We start from the raw sequence: 15,863 nt of genomic DNA, 5'->3' as shown, positions 1-15,863 counted from the left end.
TTCCCACCAGCAACACTAGTCATTCAGATAGCTTGTTGAAACGTATTATCAATGTACTTCACAGTCTCTTGCACTGCAGAAAACAAACAGCACGTTGCTCCACACACTGCTAGTGATGCTCCAAAACAGTTTGTGATAAGAGTCTGAGGAAACAAAGGAAAAGATCAGGACAACAGAGAGGACGAGAGGAAGCGAAGGATGATGAGAAGAAAGAAAGAAGACAAGCGTATGACTCACCAGTAGAACCTGTTCACATGCTCATGAACCAGCTGCCATTTTCTCCCAAATTCCAGGGAGGCGTACAACTGTGACGAAGAACATAAAAAAGAGAGAGAAAAGAGAGATAGAGAACATATCAGTCTACTTATCACAAGACAGGAAGTAAAGTGACCGTGGGCTTGAGTCATGGCAGGATAATGCTAGGGAAGAGCGTATCCGTGAGCAATATAGCGTGACACTCTCCAAATTGAAATTAGCACTAGGAATAGATAAAGCACTTCATATCAAATGTTTGTTGAAAAATAGGTTTAACCTGTTTGGGGTGCAAGCCCGACCTCGGACCGAAAATGACACCCCTGCAGAGCGCGAAATTCAAAATCTATTTTTTAAAAATATTTAACTTTTACACATTAACAAGTCCAATACAGCATTTGAAAGATAAACATCTTGTCAATCCAGCCAACATGTCCGATTTTTTAAATGTTTTACAGAGAAAACACCACATATATTTATGTTAGCTCACCACCAAATACAAAAGTGGACAGACACGTATGAATTATGATTATGAAGTATGAATTATGATTGAAGTAGCATGCACAACCAACCGAAATAAACTAAAACCAACCTAAAGAGCCCAGAAAAAACGACCTCAGATGACAGTCATATAACATGTTACACAATAAATCTATGTTTTGTTCATAAAAAGTGCATATTTTAGCTATAAATCTGTTTTACATTGATGCTACCCAAAAATGCTAATACATAGCTACAGTCTGAATCCAGCCGGGAGTAGCCAGAGAAAATACATACACCAACGTCGGCTACTAATTACACCTCATAAAACATTTCAGAAAAACATATGGTGGATAACTAATGAAAGACAGATATCTTGTGAATACAGACAACATTTCCGATTTTTGAAGTGTTTTACAGCGAAAACACAATATATCGTTATATTAGCTAACATCATAAGCTAGCATAAGGCAGCATTGATTCTAGTCAAGCGCTAGCCTAGCATAGTTAGCAGAGTTAGCATTCAACAGTTCGACATATATATGAAAAAGCATCCCAAATTGGGTCTTATCTTTCTTGGTACTCCATCAGAATGTTGTAACGGGGTCCAATGTCCAGTAGAGTCTTTAGTTGGGTTCCAGAACGAATGATTTCCCTCTTTGGTTAGCTAGCACGGTAGCATTGCTGCGCCAGAAAGCGTTTCTTCAAAAAATTCTTCCGTCGTTTCACATCTAAAGTCCAGAATAAATTGCAATAATATAATTAAAGTATATTGAAAAAACATACTTTAGGATGATTTTGTGACATGTAGCAAATAATATCGTAGTCAGGCATCATATTCAACGTTATCTACCTTGTTCCAGAAGCCGAGATCAAATTATCCTTCGCGCCCGGATTTTTATTTTAACTGCGCAGGTCTCACAAGAAGTTCTGTTATTCAGTCCAGGGACGAGATATTCGACTCCTTTCAATTCTCACTTCCGCATTACAGTCTGACGTACGCCTCTGACGTGTCCCTATGGTCCCAAGTCAAATGGCCTTTTATAGAGAAGGTCTTAAAGAGACACATCGCATTTTGGGAAACTCAATTCGGCTGGGAAAATGGCTGTAAAAATATTTCTGTTCGACTTAGAGAAACAATTCAAACCTTTTTAGAAACTACAGACTGTTATCTATCCAACAGTAGTAAATATATGCATATTGGAAAATAAAAAGTTTCTTAGGAGGCCGTTTGAAAATGTGCACACATTTTCCAGTTTTTTCAATATTCAGCGTGCAGCCATAACAGGTTTAACATCATTTGCTTTTGATAAAATTGATAAAATTAAATTAACCATGTAACAATTAACTCTTAAGGAATTTGGGGCACCACGGAAAAAGTTGTTTAATGAGCTACCATCTCCCGAATTAAACTCTAGAAGATATCTAAGTTATATATCGATAACAGTCACTTATTAATCATTACCTCATATCAGTGTCATTCTGAACAGTCGTAACTCTCTTGGATCTGCAAGAACCCCAACCTTTGCTCATCATTCAGTACCACACAAATTGGTTTAATTATTTATTTACAAACAAACTAAATAAAACCACAGAATACACATAGACACTTACATGAGACAAAAGTCCCTGGACTGACAAGATATGACGGCTTACTACACAGAGATGGAGAAAGGGGTGGGGAAAATATAGAGATAGAGAAAAAGGGACATTTATCGTGATTATATTCTAGGACTGTCTTCACATTAATCATATACCTTGCACACAAACCGTCCCCCGTTTTGGAATAGGAAGCAATACATGTATTTTCGTGTTTGAATGCAGTAGTTTGTCATCTATCTCTGTTGAAACCAAACCTTCATTTTTGGTTTCAACAAAGCACATGCTCTGATTGTCCACCAGATGTCACAATGTCCTTCTTCTTAGTTGTCTGGTCTCCAATGGGCTGTTTTTGTTCTGAACTTCTTAGCTCGTGTGGATAGTCAGAGTTTGAACCCCTTTACAAGGACAGCTGCAGCCTGTTCATGTTCGGGTATAATCTGGGGAGTTTATCTTCTTCACCTCGTGTTGTTTCAAACATTACCCACATGTAGCTAACGCTCCACGTTTCCTAGTCTGATATGTTAATTCTAACCCAGTCCTTTTAAGCACTCTGGTCGAAAAGAACGGTTCCATCACGCTGACAAGCTCTCTGACCTCACTCGGGGCGTGGCTACTAATGTGCAACGTATTCTCAAAAAAATGACCTTATTCGAAAACTAAAATCACATTCCTATCTTAACAAAAATATTCCATAATGTGTCATATTGTCTATAGCACGTATTGGATGGAAACTGGACATATATAGTGTGTATACTTTCCAGAATACAGTTTTTCTTTATACCATTTTTTATGACAATAGACATTCGTTATCCACGTCTACGTATTGACCATTTCCCACATTCGGATGTTAGAAATAGTTCACTTTTTGTACGTTAGAGTTAAAAGTCTCTCTCTAGACAAAAACATTCTGATCCCAATACTGAAGAGAGAGAGAGAAAGTTTCCCTCTACAGCAGGGTGTGAAGGGTGACCATCCAGCAGCTCCCACTGTCCTCTCTGTGGGAGAGAGAGAGGCCTGGTTACTGTCACCCCCCCCCCCCCCCCCATCAGTTTGATCTGCCTATTTTGATCCTCACAGGAAAGTCATGACAATACTGTAAATTATGGATATACTTGTCTAATTACATTTCCCACTTCCTGGGTGCATAATGACAGGGAGCATTTTGTTCCATTACACTGATAGATGGTACTGATGTTGCTTCCTGTTGGCTGTCTGTATTGTTATTTTAGTCCTACAGACAGAGTCGGTGGCCCCAGTCAGACTCCATGATAATGTTCTGACATTCAACTCCGAGGCCAACAATCATCAAACACCAGATGCACCTTGCCATATTTTCAATATATTTCTTCTTTTTCATTTAACCTTAATTTATACAGGTTTTTCTCATTGAGATAAAAAAGTATTTTTCAAGAGACATCTTCAAACAAAGTTTTATGCACACACACTGTCATCATCATAATCATCCTGTTATTTATCACTGGCTTGGTACCAGATCTGATCCCATAGCTAAACCATCAGTAATTAAATAGAGGTCCCAAGCCATGTTCCACCTCATAGGATCCTGCATGTGGCAGGCAGGCGGAGCCATGTTCCTCCTAATAGCAGTCTGTGGTTGCAGAAAGGTGAAGCCATGTTCCTCCTAATAGCAGTCTGTGGTTGCAGAAAGGCGGAGCCATGTTCCTCCTAATAGCAGTCTGTGGTTGCAGAAAGGCGGAGCCATGTTCCTCCTAATAGTAGTCTGTGGTTGCAGAAAGGCGGAGCCATGTTCCTCTCAATAGCAGTCTGTGGTGGCAGGCAGGCTGAGCCAGGCAGCCGGTAGTTAGGCCGGGCTTGTCTCTCATCACTCTGGACAGTGACATATGATGCCACTGGGTGAGCTCAAGCTGCACTTATTCATCAGGCCAATGATATTTTTTATTCTGAAACTCAGAGCTGTAACAAAGTGAGCTTCTTAGTTTTCCACTCAGGTCAATAACTCAACACCCGCCAGATCTAGAGCCACTGATGAGTCCTGCCCGGCGACAGCCAAGAGACTTAGAGAACGAGAGCTGCCAGGGAAACTTCTCTAAATGGTGGTTGAATGATTGAGGATAACAGTTGTTGGTTCCACTCATCTATTCACGTTGATTGAGGATTTCAATTTAAATCTATATGGCTGTATGTACGTTATTGTGTTCTGAGGCTTGTTTAGCTGTGTACTTCAGAACGCAAAACGCTGACACCAACTGCAGAATTTTAAAAGTAAAACATGTGGTTTACCAGGAAAGAGAGACGGAAACGAGTCATGATTGTTGTGCCTAAGCTAGGTTGGTAAACCACGTAAGCTTTTGAGAACATGTCAAGCGGACTAACGAAAACGTCTTATGTACAAGAACAAAAACATCACGGCGCATGAGGGCAGGAAGGACGTCCCACAGCATGTGTCACGTCTTCATCTAAAGAATCATTCATTCTAATGTGGTTTCAGGGAAAACGCAGAACATTATGTACAAACCTTATCGCTGACGCATATTGTGCGTTGCAACACCAAAGAGTGGACATCCTGCAGTCTGAATCACAGTCAAGGCTCCAAGATCTTACACAGGCCTTTTTTCTAGACAACAACAGCTTTTACATTGTCTGCAGCCAGCCAGTTGGAATGTTTACAGCTATGCCTTGGTCTTTAAGAGGGGGAGTAAATGGGATTCATTTTAGCATTGGCCATATGACTGATATCAGTTAGATGGGAATATTGGATTTCATGCCTGGAGGTGCTTTTTATGAATGTGTGCATGTTATTGTGACTGACACATCACAAGCTGTAAGTCATGTCTCCACAAGGCAAAGGTCGCAAACAGTGTCTGACAATGTATTGGCCAGTCTGACATTGTACTGGTCAGTCTGACAGTGTCTTGACAGTGTCTTGACTAGCCTCACATGCTTGTGAACACTGCACTATTACCACCTATTCATTATGGTAGTGGATATGAGGTGATGAATAAGATGACTGTCATTCTGTCCATCATGTCTGGATCCTGATTGACATAGAGGAAACAGGGTGGCATCATTTGACAAAAGCCTGCGTCTTGTGGATGTTTAGCTTACTGTGAACTCTGTATGAGTCCTGGGCTAAAGTGGCAGTAATTTGCAAGGCAGAAGGTAGAATGTGTTTGACTTCCAATTAGTAACATAGGGTGTCCTTTACAATATGTAACTCGTTTCAGGAAACTAGGCATATGTCGCACATATTTTCAGACCTAACAGGAACACCATTTGAACTTAAATGTTTTTTTATCAAAATGCATTTTTTTGCAGAAATGCCATCTGGAACATGCAAACTTTCATGTGACTTAATAAAAAACTTGTATGCTATCTTTAAATATCAACACAATTGATCAATTACAAGCCCAGTCGGTTTAGCAATGGAAAAAGTAAGCAACCTTCTCGTTAGCATTGATTGGCTGAGATAATGAGTGGGCTGGACATGCCGAGAGATGAGTTCAGATTGGTCTGTCATATTGCTGGCTTCTGTCTATATTATGATCTGGTCATTATGTGTAGGTAATCCTTTCTAATGCGATAAAAAAAAAAAAGATATCATGTAGTAGAACTGCATAAAATTTGCTCTCCACTTACTCGAGGACGAGTTTTGAAATCAGTGGAATTAAACTATGAAATCTAAGGAGATGGAGAAAATCTGAAAAGAGAACACAGAAGGCTCCGGATTACATCTTCAAAATAAGGGCAACTATGGCATCCATGACAGAGAGGGAGAAGCGTCATGGTTTATCTCCCACTTTCCCTATCACGCAGTAGGTTTTGCTTCCCCACCTGTATTTTTTCCCGATTGAGACCCGATTGAGCTCATTGCCTACTTCAATCCTGCAGAGACGGGCAGCATGAAGGTCTCGTCATTGATATTGCTGGAAAGGGGACAAATTGTGCTTTACAATGGTAATCATATTACAGTTGACCTGGAAGTGTTATGTTTTTCGGGCGCTAAAATATGGTCAATTGTACGTTACAGCGCGACACAGAAGTGCGTTAGCTTACAGAAACTTTATGAGTTGGGATTTTAGCTAGCTAGCTACATGTCTAAACAAAATACTCCACTATGCAAGTAACTATTTCAATATAATGTTTATGATGTCACTGTGACAACTGTCAATAGACGTAGCTGGTAAATTCGCTCTGGCTATAAACTCCGATTTCAGAGCACTCTCGTCTGAATGTGCTAGAGCGCAGAATAACTGACTGGTGTCAGTAAACATTGGCAAAAAAAGCGTAATTAATTTGTTGCCAGCAGCACAGATGCAGTCACCAATGCTCTTCATAACATAAAAACAGCCTAACCAGGTCTGCTAGGGCGACTAAAATGGTCAGAGTGAGCTGTTCTCTCATTTGTGTCTGGAAGTAGCTAGCAAGTTAGCCAACGTTAGCCAGTTACCGTGGGTGCTTGACTGCTGTTGTTAGGTCAAAATGTTTGGATCAACCTTACTACTTACCAACACACCCGTAGTATGAACCAACCTTTAGTCTTGAAATCTTCGGTTGTTTAGTACATAGCCTCACTGTCACACCCTGATTAATTTCACCTGTCTTGTGCTCATCTCCACCCCCATTCAGGTGTCGCCCAGTCCCCCCATTATCCCCAGTGCATTTATTTGTCTGTTGCCAGTTTGTCTTGTCTCGTCAAGTCTACCAGCATTTTTTCCCGTAGTCCTGTTTCTCGGTAGTTCGTGTTTTCCAGTTCTCACAGTTTTAGATCATTCTTTCTGCCCTGACCCTGAGCCTGCTTGCCGGATTGTATCTCTTGACACTGCCCTGGATTATTGACCCCTGCCTGCCCTGACCCTGCCTGCCGTTCTGTACCTTCCAGACTCTGCCCTGGATTACTGACCCCTGCCTGCCCTGAGCCTGCCTGCCGTCCTGTACCTTACGGACTCTTCCCTGGATTACTGACCCCTGCTTGTCTTGACCCCGCCTGCCGTCCTGTACCTTACGGACTCTTCCCTGGATTACTGACCCCTGCTTGTCTTGACCCCGCCTGCCGTCCTGTACCTTACGGACTCTTCCCTGGATTACTGACCCCTGCTTGTCTTGACCCCGCCTGCCGTCCTGTACCTTACGGACTCTTCCCTGGATTACTGACCCCTGCTTGTCTTGACCCCGCCTGCCGTCCTGTACCTTACGGACTCTTCCCTGGATTACTGACCCCTGCCTGCCCTGAGCCTGCCTGCCGTTCTGTACCTTCCAGACTCTGCCCTGGATTACTGACCCCTGCCTGCCCTGACCCCTGCCTGCCGTTCTGTACCTTCCAGACTCTGCCCTGGATTACTGACCCCTGCCAGCCCTTACCCTGCCTGCCGTTCTGTACCTTCCAGACTCTGCCCTGGATTACTGACCTCTGCCTGTCCTTGACCTTGACCTGCCCCCTGTTTTGTAAATAAACTTCTGTTATTTCACACTGTCTGCATCTGGGTCTTATCCTGAGGTCTGATACTCACATATGAATCCTTAAAGAGATGGTTGGGGCTAAAGCTTAACCTGTTAAGGCTAGGGGCGCTGTTGTCACTATTTATGGTAATCGTGTAATTTTTGAAACGGCTTCCCACAAAATTCTTGATCGTACAATATGCATATTTCTATTATTATTGGATAGAAAACAGTCTATAGTTTCTATAGGAGTTGAAATTTTGTCTCTAAGTGGAACAGAACCCATTCTACAGCAATTTCCCTGACATGGAGTCAGATTTCAGAAATTTTGGCCACTGTTCTGGAGTCAGTTTTAAGGCCAATGTTATTCCTATGAGTATACGGACACTGCTTACGTCTTCCCCTGGATGCCTTTACGTGATGACGATTTGAATGGGGTCGATTGCGCAATCACAGGCACTATAAATTAAAAACCCTGTAGGTAGGAGCTCCTTTGCAGCTGCGTCATGCGCGTGGAGGACATCGACCTGCTATTTTTCCAAGCGTTAGTTTAGCCTGTTATATTTCTCCGGTCATGTTTTTACTCGTTATAGGAGTTAAAAACATCATAAGGTAGTTAATTTAAAGCGTTTTATAGCAATTTATATCCGTTTAGTGCGATTTTGGGACATTTATTTCTGAAACGCTGTGAATCGCTGGGCACGCTTCCAGTTCATCCCGAACGCAGTTGGCATTTCCACATGGCAAGAGGACAGCTTTCCACCAAAAGACGATTAGACCCAAGAATGGATCCTTTGCCCAAGATACTGATGGAAGAACAGCTCAAAGTAGGACATTTTTATTATGATAAATCGTGTTTCTGTCGAAAAATGTTAGTGGCTTAGGACGCCATGTTTTTTGACGTAGCTTCGCTTGGCGCAAACTGTATTGAAAAGTAAGGATAATTAAAAAAATGTAATTCCGCGATTGTATAAAGAATTAAATTGTCTATCAATCGCAGTCCACCCTATATTTTTTAGTCACGTTTATGAGTATTTATGTATAAGAGTAGATCACTGTCTAATATGGCGCACCAACATTTTCTCACCAGCTGGGCTACTTTTGTCATTGTGTAACCATGATTTTGGTGGCTAAATATGCACATTTTCGAACAAACTGTATATGTATGTTGTAATGTGATGTTACAGGGGTGTCATCTGAAGAATTCTGAGAAGGTTAGTGAAAAAAATAATGTATTTTGGCGATGTTTACGTTATCGCTCACTTTGGCTAGAATCAATGCTGGGGTGCTATGTGCTATGTGCTATGCTAATATAACAATTTATTGTGTTTTCGCTGTAAGACACTTAGAAAATCTGAAATATTGTCTGTATTCACAGGATCTGTGTCTTTCGATTAGTGTATGCTGTGTATTTTTACGAAATGTTTGATGATTAGTAGTTAGGTAAACACGTTGCTCATTGTAATTATTCTAGTCCATTTGTGACGGTGGGTGCAATTGTAACCTATGCCATCTACCTGAAATATGCACATTTTTCTAACAAAACCTATCCTATACCATAAATATGTTATCAGACTGTCATCTGATGAGTTTTTTTCTTGGTTAGGGGCTATCAATATCTTAGTTTAGCCGAATTGGTGATAGCTACTGTTGTTGGTGGACAAAGTAAAGATGGTGGATTATGCTAATGTGTTTTTAGCTAATAGATTTACATCTTTACATATTGTGTCTTCCCTGTAAAACATTTTAAAAATCGGACATGTTGGCTGGATTCACAAGATCTGTGTCTTTCATTAGCTGTATTGGACTTTAATGTGTGAAAGTTAAATATTTAAAAAAAATATTTTTTTTGAATTTCGCGGCACTGGTTTTTCAGTGGGGGTGGGGGGGGATGTGCCGCTAGCGCCACCCCAGTCCTAGACAGGTTTTAAAAGGGTGTGAACAATGCTGGATGGGTGTAGACAAAGAAGAGCTCTCCAGTATGTATCAAAACAATCAAGGGCCATTTTCTCAAAGTGAGGTTACAAGTTTATCAACTTTCAAAGCTAATTACTTTCCCATTGTTCCTCAACTGTACTGTATGACATACCATTTTTTTAGCTCTGAGTCTACTTTTTCCAATGTAAAAAAAACAATTTCAAATGTTGCTACTGTCATGATGTTGGCCTAGGGGTAGGTTTATGACAGTCATAAATACCTCTTTTCCCCCTTTTCCCTCTCCCTACTATAACTGATGTGACATAAGAAAACCCCTTGGTTAACATAGAGATTCTGGGAACATCAGAAGTTTGGGGAAATGAACTATATTCTGGTAATCCGACCAACTGAACATATGCGGTGGTACTTAAGGTATATTATGTCAGTTCGGTTGCCCTCTGAAACATTCTCATCAATGATAGAATGACATAAACTCTACTGTGGAAAGTCTAAACGTCAGAGGTATCGGATTCACATGGAATTGTTGTTTAATTCAAATGTTTGAATATGAAATTATTTGTGAAGAGATTAAAGGTAATTTTAGCTTCCAAATGAGAGATTTGGATTTTCATAAATTTGGGCTTCTGCTCAACTAGGGGCCCGCCCCTGTGAAGAGACATGGGTTATAAACTTTTCAGACACACCCCTCTCCCTCCACTATAAAAGCCATTGACAAAAATATAACTTCCTGTTCCGGGTTCATTTAGGATGACGATCCGATGTCAGAATGGTTCAGATAATAACTACAGAACTAAGCCAACATCAGCATGGACTTTGGTTGTAAATGGTATGAACTTTGAACTCGTATTCACTACAGAAGTGATACCTCCTAGCCGTTGAGTTAGCAACAGCTGCTACAAACGTAGGTTAGGAAGGACAGTCAGAGTATCCCGTCTACTACACACGACGTACTCCAACGTATCCAGTGACCACCAGAGACATTCTTCAAAGGACAGAGGACTCGGGTTGGCGATACGGTCTTCCATCTACCACCAACCTACTGAAGTGCAGCTCAGAGTAAATATTTATTGCATTTTCCTTTTTCAAATGGGCGGTAATATAGAATGCATAAGATACTGTATTTACGATGGTACAGCTTCGCCTATGTTCCAGTCTCCCGCTCTTTCACTAAAATCCCGCCCCTTTTCTTTGTGTAACAAGCTGTCATATCTATTCTGCCCGCTAGGGACGTTTTCCGTTATGACGGCACTTTGTGATCAAGTTATGATTTAATTGTGTATGTGTGTTTCTGTGTGATTAGTTAGGTATTTAGGAAATAAATAATTAAACCCAATTTTGTATTGCTGATTCCACTTGTTAGCCAGGATTCTTGCAGATAAACAAGGATTTACCACTTTCAGATGAGCCTGAATAAAATGTCGATTAATGTGACTGCTATGGATGTAAAATATTACTAAATCTTTAAGAGTTTATTCGAAAGATAACAGCTCTATAAATATTCTTTCGTGGTGTCCCTCTCTAGTTAATTAACCTGTTGGGGATGGGGGCGCTGTTTAGACTATTTATGCTAATGTGGCTAATTTTTTAAACGGCTTCCCACAAAATCCTTGATCGTACAATATGCATATTATTATTATTATTGGATAGAAAACAGTCTATAGTTTCTATAGGAGTTGAAATTTTGTCTCTAAGTGGAACAGAGCCCATTCTACAGCAATTTCCCTGACATGGAGTCAGATTTGAGAAACGTTGGCCACTTTTCTGAAGTCATTTAAAAGGGCTCTGTCGTTGCTATGACTATACGGACACTTCTTACGTCTTCCCCTGGATGCCTTTACGTGATGACGATTCCAACGGGCTCGATTGCTCGTTCACAGGCCCTACAAATGAAAAAAACCTTTAGCTAGCAAGTCTTTTCTTGCTGCGTAACGCGCGTGGAAGACACCGACCCTCTCCTGTTCCAAGCGTTAGTTTAGCCTGTTATATTTCTCCGGTCATCTTTTCACTCGTTATAGGAGTTACAAACATCACAAAGTAGTTAATTTAAAGCGTTTTATAGCAATTTATATCCGTTTAGTGCGATTTTGGGACATTTATTTTTGCAACGATGTGAAAAGTTGGACACGCTTTTCAGTTCATCCCGAACGTAGTTGACATTTCCACATGGCAAGAGGACAGCTTTCCACCAAAAGACGATTTCTCCCAAGAAAGGATCCTTTGCCCAAGATACTGATGGAAGAACAGCTCAAGGTAGGACATTTTTATTATGATAAATCGTGTTTCTGTCGAAACATTTTAGTGGCTTAGGACGCCATGTTTTTTGACGTAGCTTCGCTTGGCGCAAACTGTATTGAAAAGTAAGGATAAATTAAAAAATGTAATAACGCAATTGTATTAAGAATTAAATTGTCTATCAATCCCTGTCCACCCTATATTTTTTAGTCACGTTTATGAGTATTTATGTATAAGAGTAGATCACTGTCTAAGTGGCGCAAGGACGTTTTCTTTACCAGCTTGTCTACATTTCACATTGTCTAACCATGATTTTGGTGGCTAAATATAAACATTTTCGATCAAACTGTATATGCATGTTGTAATGTGATGTTACAGGAGTGTCATCGGAAGAATTCTGAGAAGGTTAGTGAAAAAATTAATATCTTTTGGCGATGTTGACTTTTATCGCTCACTTTGGCTAGAATCAATGCTGGGCTGCTAATTGCTATGTGCTAAGCTAATATAACGATTTATTGTGTTTTCGCTGTAAGACACTTAGAAAATCTGAAATATTGTCTGTATTCACAGGATCTGTGTCTTTCGATTCGTGTATGCTGTGTATTTTTACGAAATGTTTGATGATTAGTAGTTAGGTAAACACGTTGCTCATTGTAATTATTCTAGTCCATTTGTGATGGTGGGTGCAATTGTAAACTATGCCATATACCTGAAATATGCACTTTTTTCTAACAAAACCTATCCCATACCATAAATATGTTATCAGACTGTCATCTAATGAGTTTTTTTGTTGGTTAGGGGCTATAAATATCTTAGTTTAGCCGAATTGGTGATGGCTACTGGTGTTGGTGGACAAATAAAAGATGGTGGAATATGCTAATGTGTTTTTAGGTAATAGATGTACATCTTTACATATTGTGTCTTCCCTGTAAAACATTTTAAAAATCGGAAATGTTGACTGGATTCATAAGATCTGTGTCTTTCATTAGCTGTATTGGACTTTAATGTGTGAAAGTTAAATATTTTAAAAAAATATTTTTTTTGAATTTCGCGGCACTGGTTTTTCAGTGGGGGGGGGGGGGGAGTGCCGCTAGCGCCACGCTGATCCTAGACAGGTTAACATTTACATGATTAGTTCAATCAGGTAATTTTAATTACGGAGAAATTATTTTATAGAATAGCATGTCATAGCAATTAATCTGGCATAATCAAAGACACAACACTACATTAGACCTAATTCGAGCAGGTCGGTCACATACTGTATGCTACAGGTCAACAATCATCTCTACTTATTTGGTAAACTTTATACTGTCACGACTTCCGCCAAAGTCGGCTCCTCTCCTCGTTCGGCGATCGACGTCACCGGCTTTCTAGCCATCGCCGCTCCATTTTTCATATGTCCATTGGTCTTGTCTTGTTTCATACACACCTGGTTTCCATTTCCCCAATCAATCTACTTGTATTTAACCCTCTGTTTCCCATCATGTTTTTGTGTGTAATTGTTTCATGTTATTGTGGTGTTTTGTTACGCACCTTTTGTTATGTTCCTTGTTTTGAGCGCGTTTGATTTATGTAGTGCTCTCATTTTGGAATGAAAATAAGTTTGCCTGTTATCATTACTCTGCTCTCCTGCACCTGGCTTTGCCTCTAGTACACTCCTTGACACATACAGTAGCAGATCAAGTATAGAAGGAACTAAAATGGGATTTCAAGCCAATAGTATCAAAGATTGTTAAGTTTGTTGGTGCTGTACTTCAGGCTACATACTTCAGTTGTTTCTGGGTTTCATTCAGAGTTATTCAACTTTAATCTTTTTTTCACTAATGTTCTTGCCCCTGTGGTCAAAGATATGTAGGCAAAACAAGACTGCAGTCACAGAAAGGTTCTCTGGGGTTCTAATTATCCTACTGCCTTCTTCCATCTGAACCCTGGAAGGTAGATATCACAACTGACCTCTCTTTCGCCATCGAAACATCCTCATTCATTAAAGGATTAACACAGCATTTTTTATCTCAATTTTACAAGGATGGCCAAAACTCCATCCCACCACAACAGGCTGAAGTTTCAGGAAGTCTATTGAAACAGCTCTTAAATGAAATTCCATTATCATAATTTTCACAATTTCACAGTAATATTCAATAATGTGGATAGATAAATCACTTTTTTGACTGGATAAGTCCTTTAGCACCCTAAGACATAATGGCAGAATCTCATCCCTACGGAAATAGGACATGTGGAGTTATGGAAATGATGGCATATTATAGCCCCCGTGTCCCGAACAATTACTATAAGTCAATTTTACAACACCTAATTAAGCTTCCTATGAATTACTTAAGCATTTATGTACAGTACTCTAAATCAAACCGCACCGGTTGACAGTGCCTTGGCTCTGACTAGAGCGGAAGAGGAGGTGATAGGACAATTTTATGGAGCCAGGAAAATGCAACTCGGCGGTGCTGGAGAAGATCCTATGGGGGGAGTATGTGAAAGTGTATGCAAATGAACCATCTGGATTGTTTGAACTGCCAGGGTGTTGGGGAATAAGAGGTCTCTACTACTGAAATAAGACTGTGCTCAGTCCCAAATTGCTCCCTATATAGTGCACTACTTTTGACCAGAGCCCCATAGGGAATAAGGTGCCATTTGGGATGTAAACTATGTCCATATACTGTACAGTAGAGCTGATACTCTGTAATGAACTCCAGAGTTTGATGTAGTTTAATTTAACAGTTATGTTTGAAATTGATGAACAAATACTTGAAATGGAATTAGACCTGATGATACTGCATGGATGTCCATCACATTTACTAGGTGCCATGCTGTCACTGCAGTAAGAATATGTTTAAATCCCAGTCTTATAGATTTATAGACCTGTAATACATATTACAACAGAGCATTACATCCTCACTCAACTATGAATCGAGAAAGTAACAATCTTCAGAGTTTGATGACACATATAAAGATGAAACACACTGCAATGGCAACAGCATGTATTCTCATACAGCATACCGTATCGCTAAACATGTAAGCTGAAAATCTCATGTTGCTAGTAGTATACACCTGCCAAATAAAACAATTATCTCAGGAGATGAACTTCACACGCTAATGGAGCCCACTTTCCTATAAACCAATACCAATTCCCTCTCGCGTTGCAGTGACGTATTACCCACCACCGTCCCTCAATGGATCTTAATGGGGCACACATCTGCACTACCGCAGTTAAAAAACAAATGACAGCAGCTATTCAAATGGCGCTGCAACTGCTTTGGTTCACAATTTCACCAAAAGTGTAGTGTAGAGTGATGGCTGCTGAACTCAGTCATCTGTTCCGCTCGGTTGGATATGCTCTGCAAACTCGTCAACAACAACCTCCACCTAGAAACCCATCCACCTTTATATAGGTGTAGTTGAGTGGTGTGTAAAGAAATGTAAAAAAGGTTCATGTTATGGTGGAATAATGTGTGTGGATGTGCAAGTATATTGCTTCAACATGTCTAGACTGTGAAAAAGTGTAGAGATTCACAATGCAAATGAATACTACCCAACTAAGTACTTAGGCTTGGTATGTCTGCATTGTTAACCAATTAGACATAATTGCTCTGTGAAGTGCTATAAGGTAAAAGCAGAGAAAATAACACTAGTCCACTGCTAAAGGCAATATGGGCACTTATTAGTCCATTGTGAAAGGCAATATGGAGATCTGCATTGTCATGACAGTGGGTTTCAAATTGAAGTCCGTTAAAGGTGTCCTGAGAGGACCTGCTGGGTCCAGTGAACTGCAAGGGGAGCCGACCTGTTGCAGCTTCAGCGGACATTTGGGCTGAGCACTAAAGATACCTGCCATCTGGAGGGGCATTGAGTTGAGAAATGCACCTCAGTGGAGGATGAGATGGAGCAGCCATTTTGGCTCTGGCTCAGTAACACCTTGCAGGGTCGCATCCAGA

General features: G+C 40.4%; 1 protein-coding gene across 1 annotated transcript in view; it reads right to left on the bottom strand.

Moving 5' to 3' along the window:
* LOC129839283 (VPS10 domain-containing receptor SorCS3-like) overlaps window positions 1-15,863 on the bottom strand; it is a 266,049-nt gene that overhangs the window by 66,303 nt on the left and 183,883 nt on the right. The window contains exon 4 of the mRNA XM_055906593.1: window positions 238-305. Within this exon, the coding sequence (XP_055762568.1) occupies window positions 238-305 (68 nt within the window). The remainder of the gene's footprint in view (window positions 1-237; window positions 306-15,863) is intronic.

This window comes from Salvelinus fontinalis, chromosome 40, assembly GCF_029448725.1.
Source record: "Salvelinus fontinalis isolate EN_2023a chromosome 40, ASM2944872v1, whole genome shotgun sequence".
Taxonomy (NCBI): Eukaryota; Metazoa; Chordata; class Actinopteri; order Salmoniformes; family Salmonidae; genus Salvelinus; species Salvelinus fontinalis.
The sequence above is the reverse complement of the archived record's forward strand: the minus strand, read 5'-3'. Positions and strand labels throughout refer to the sequence as shown.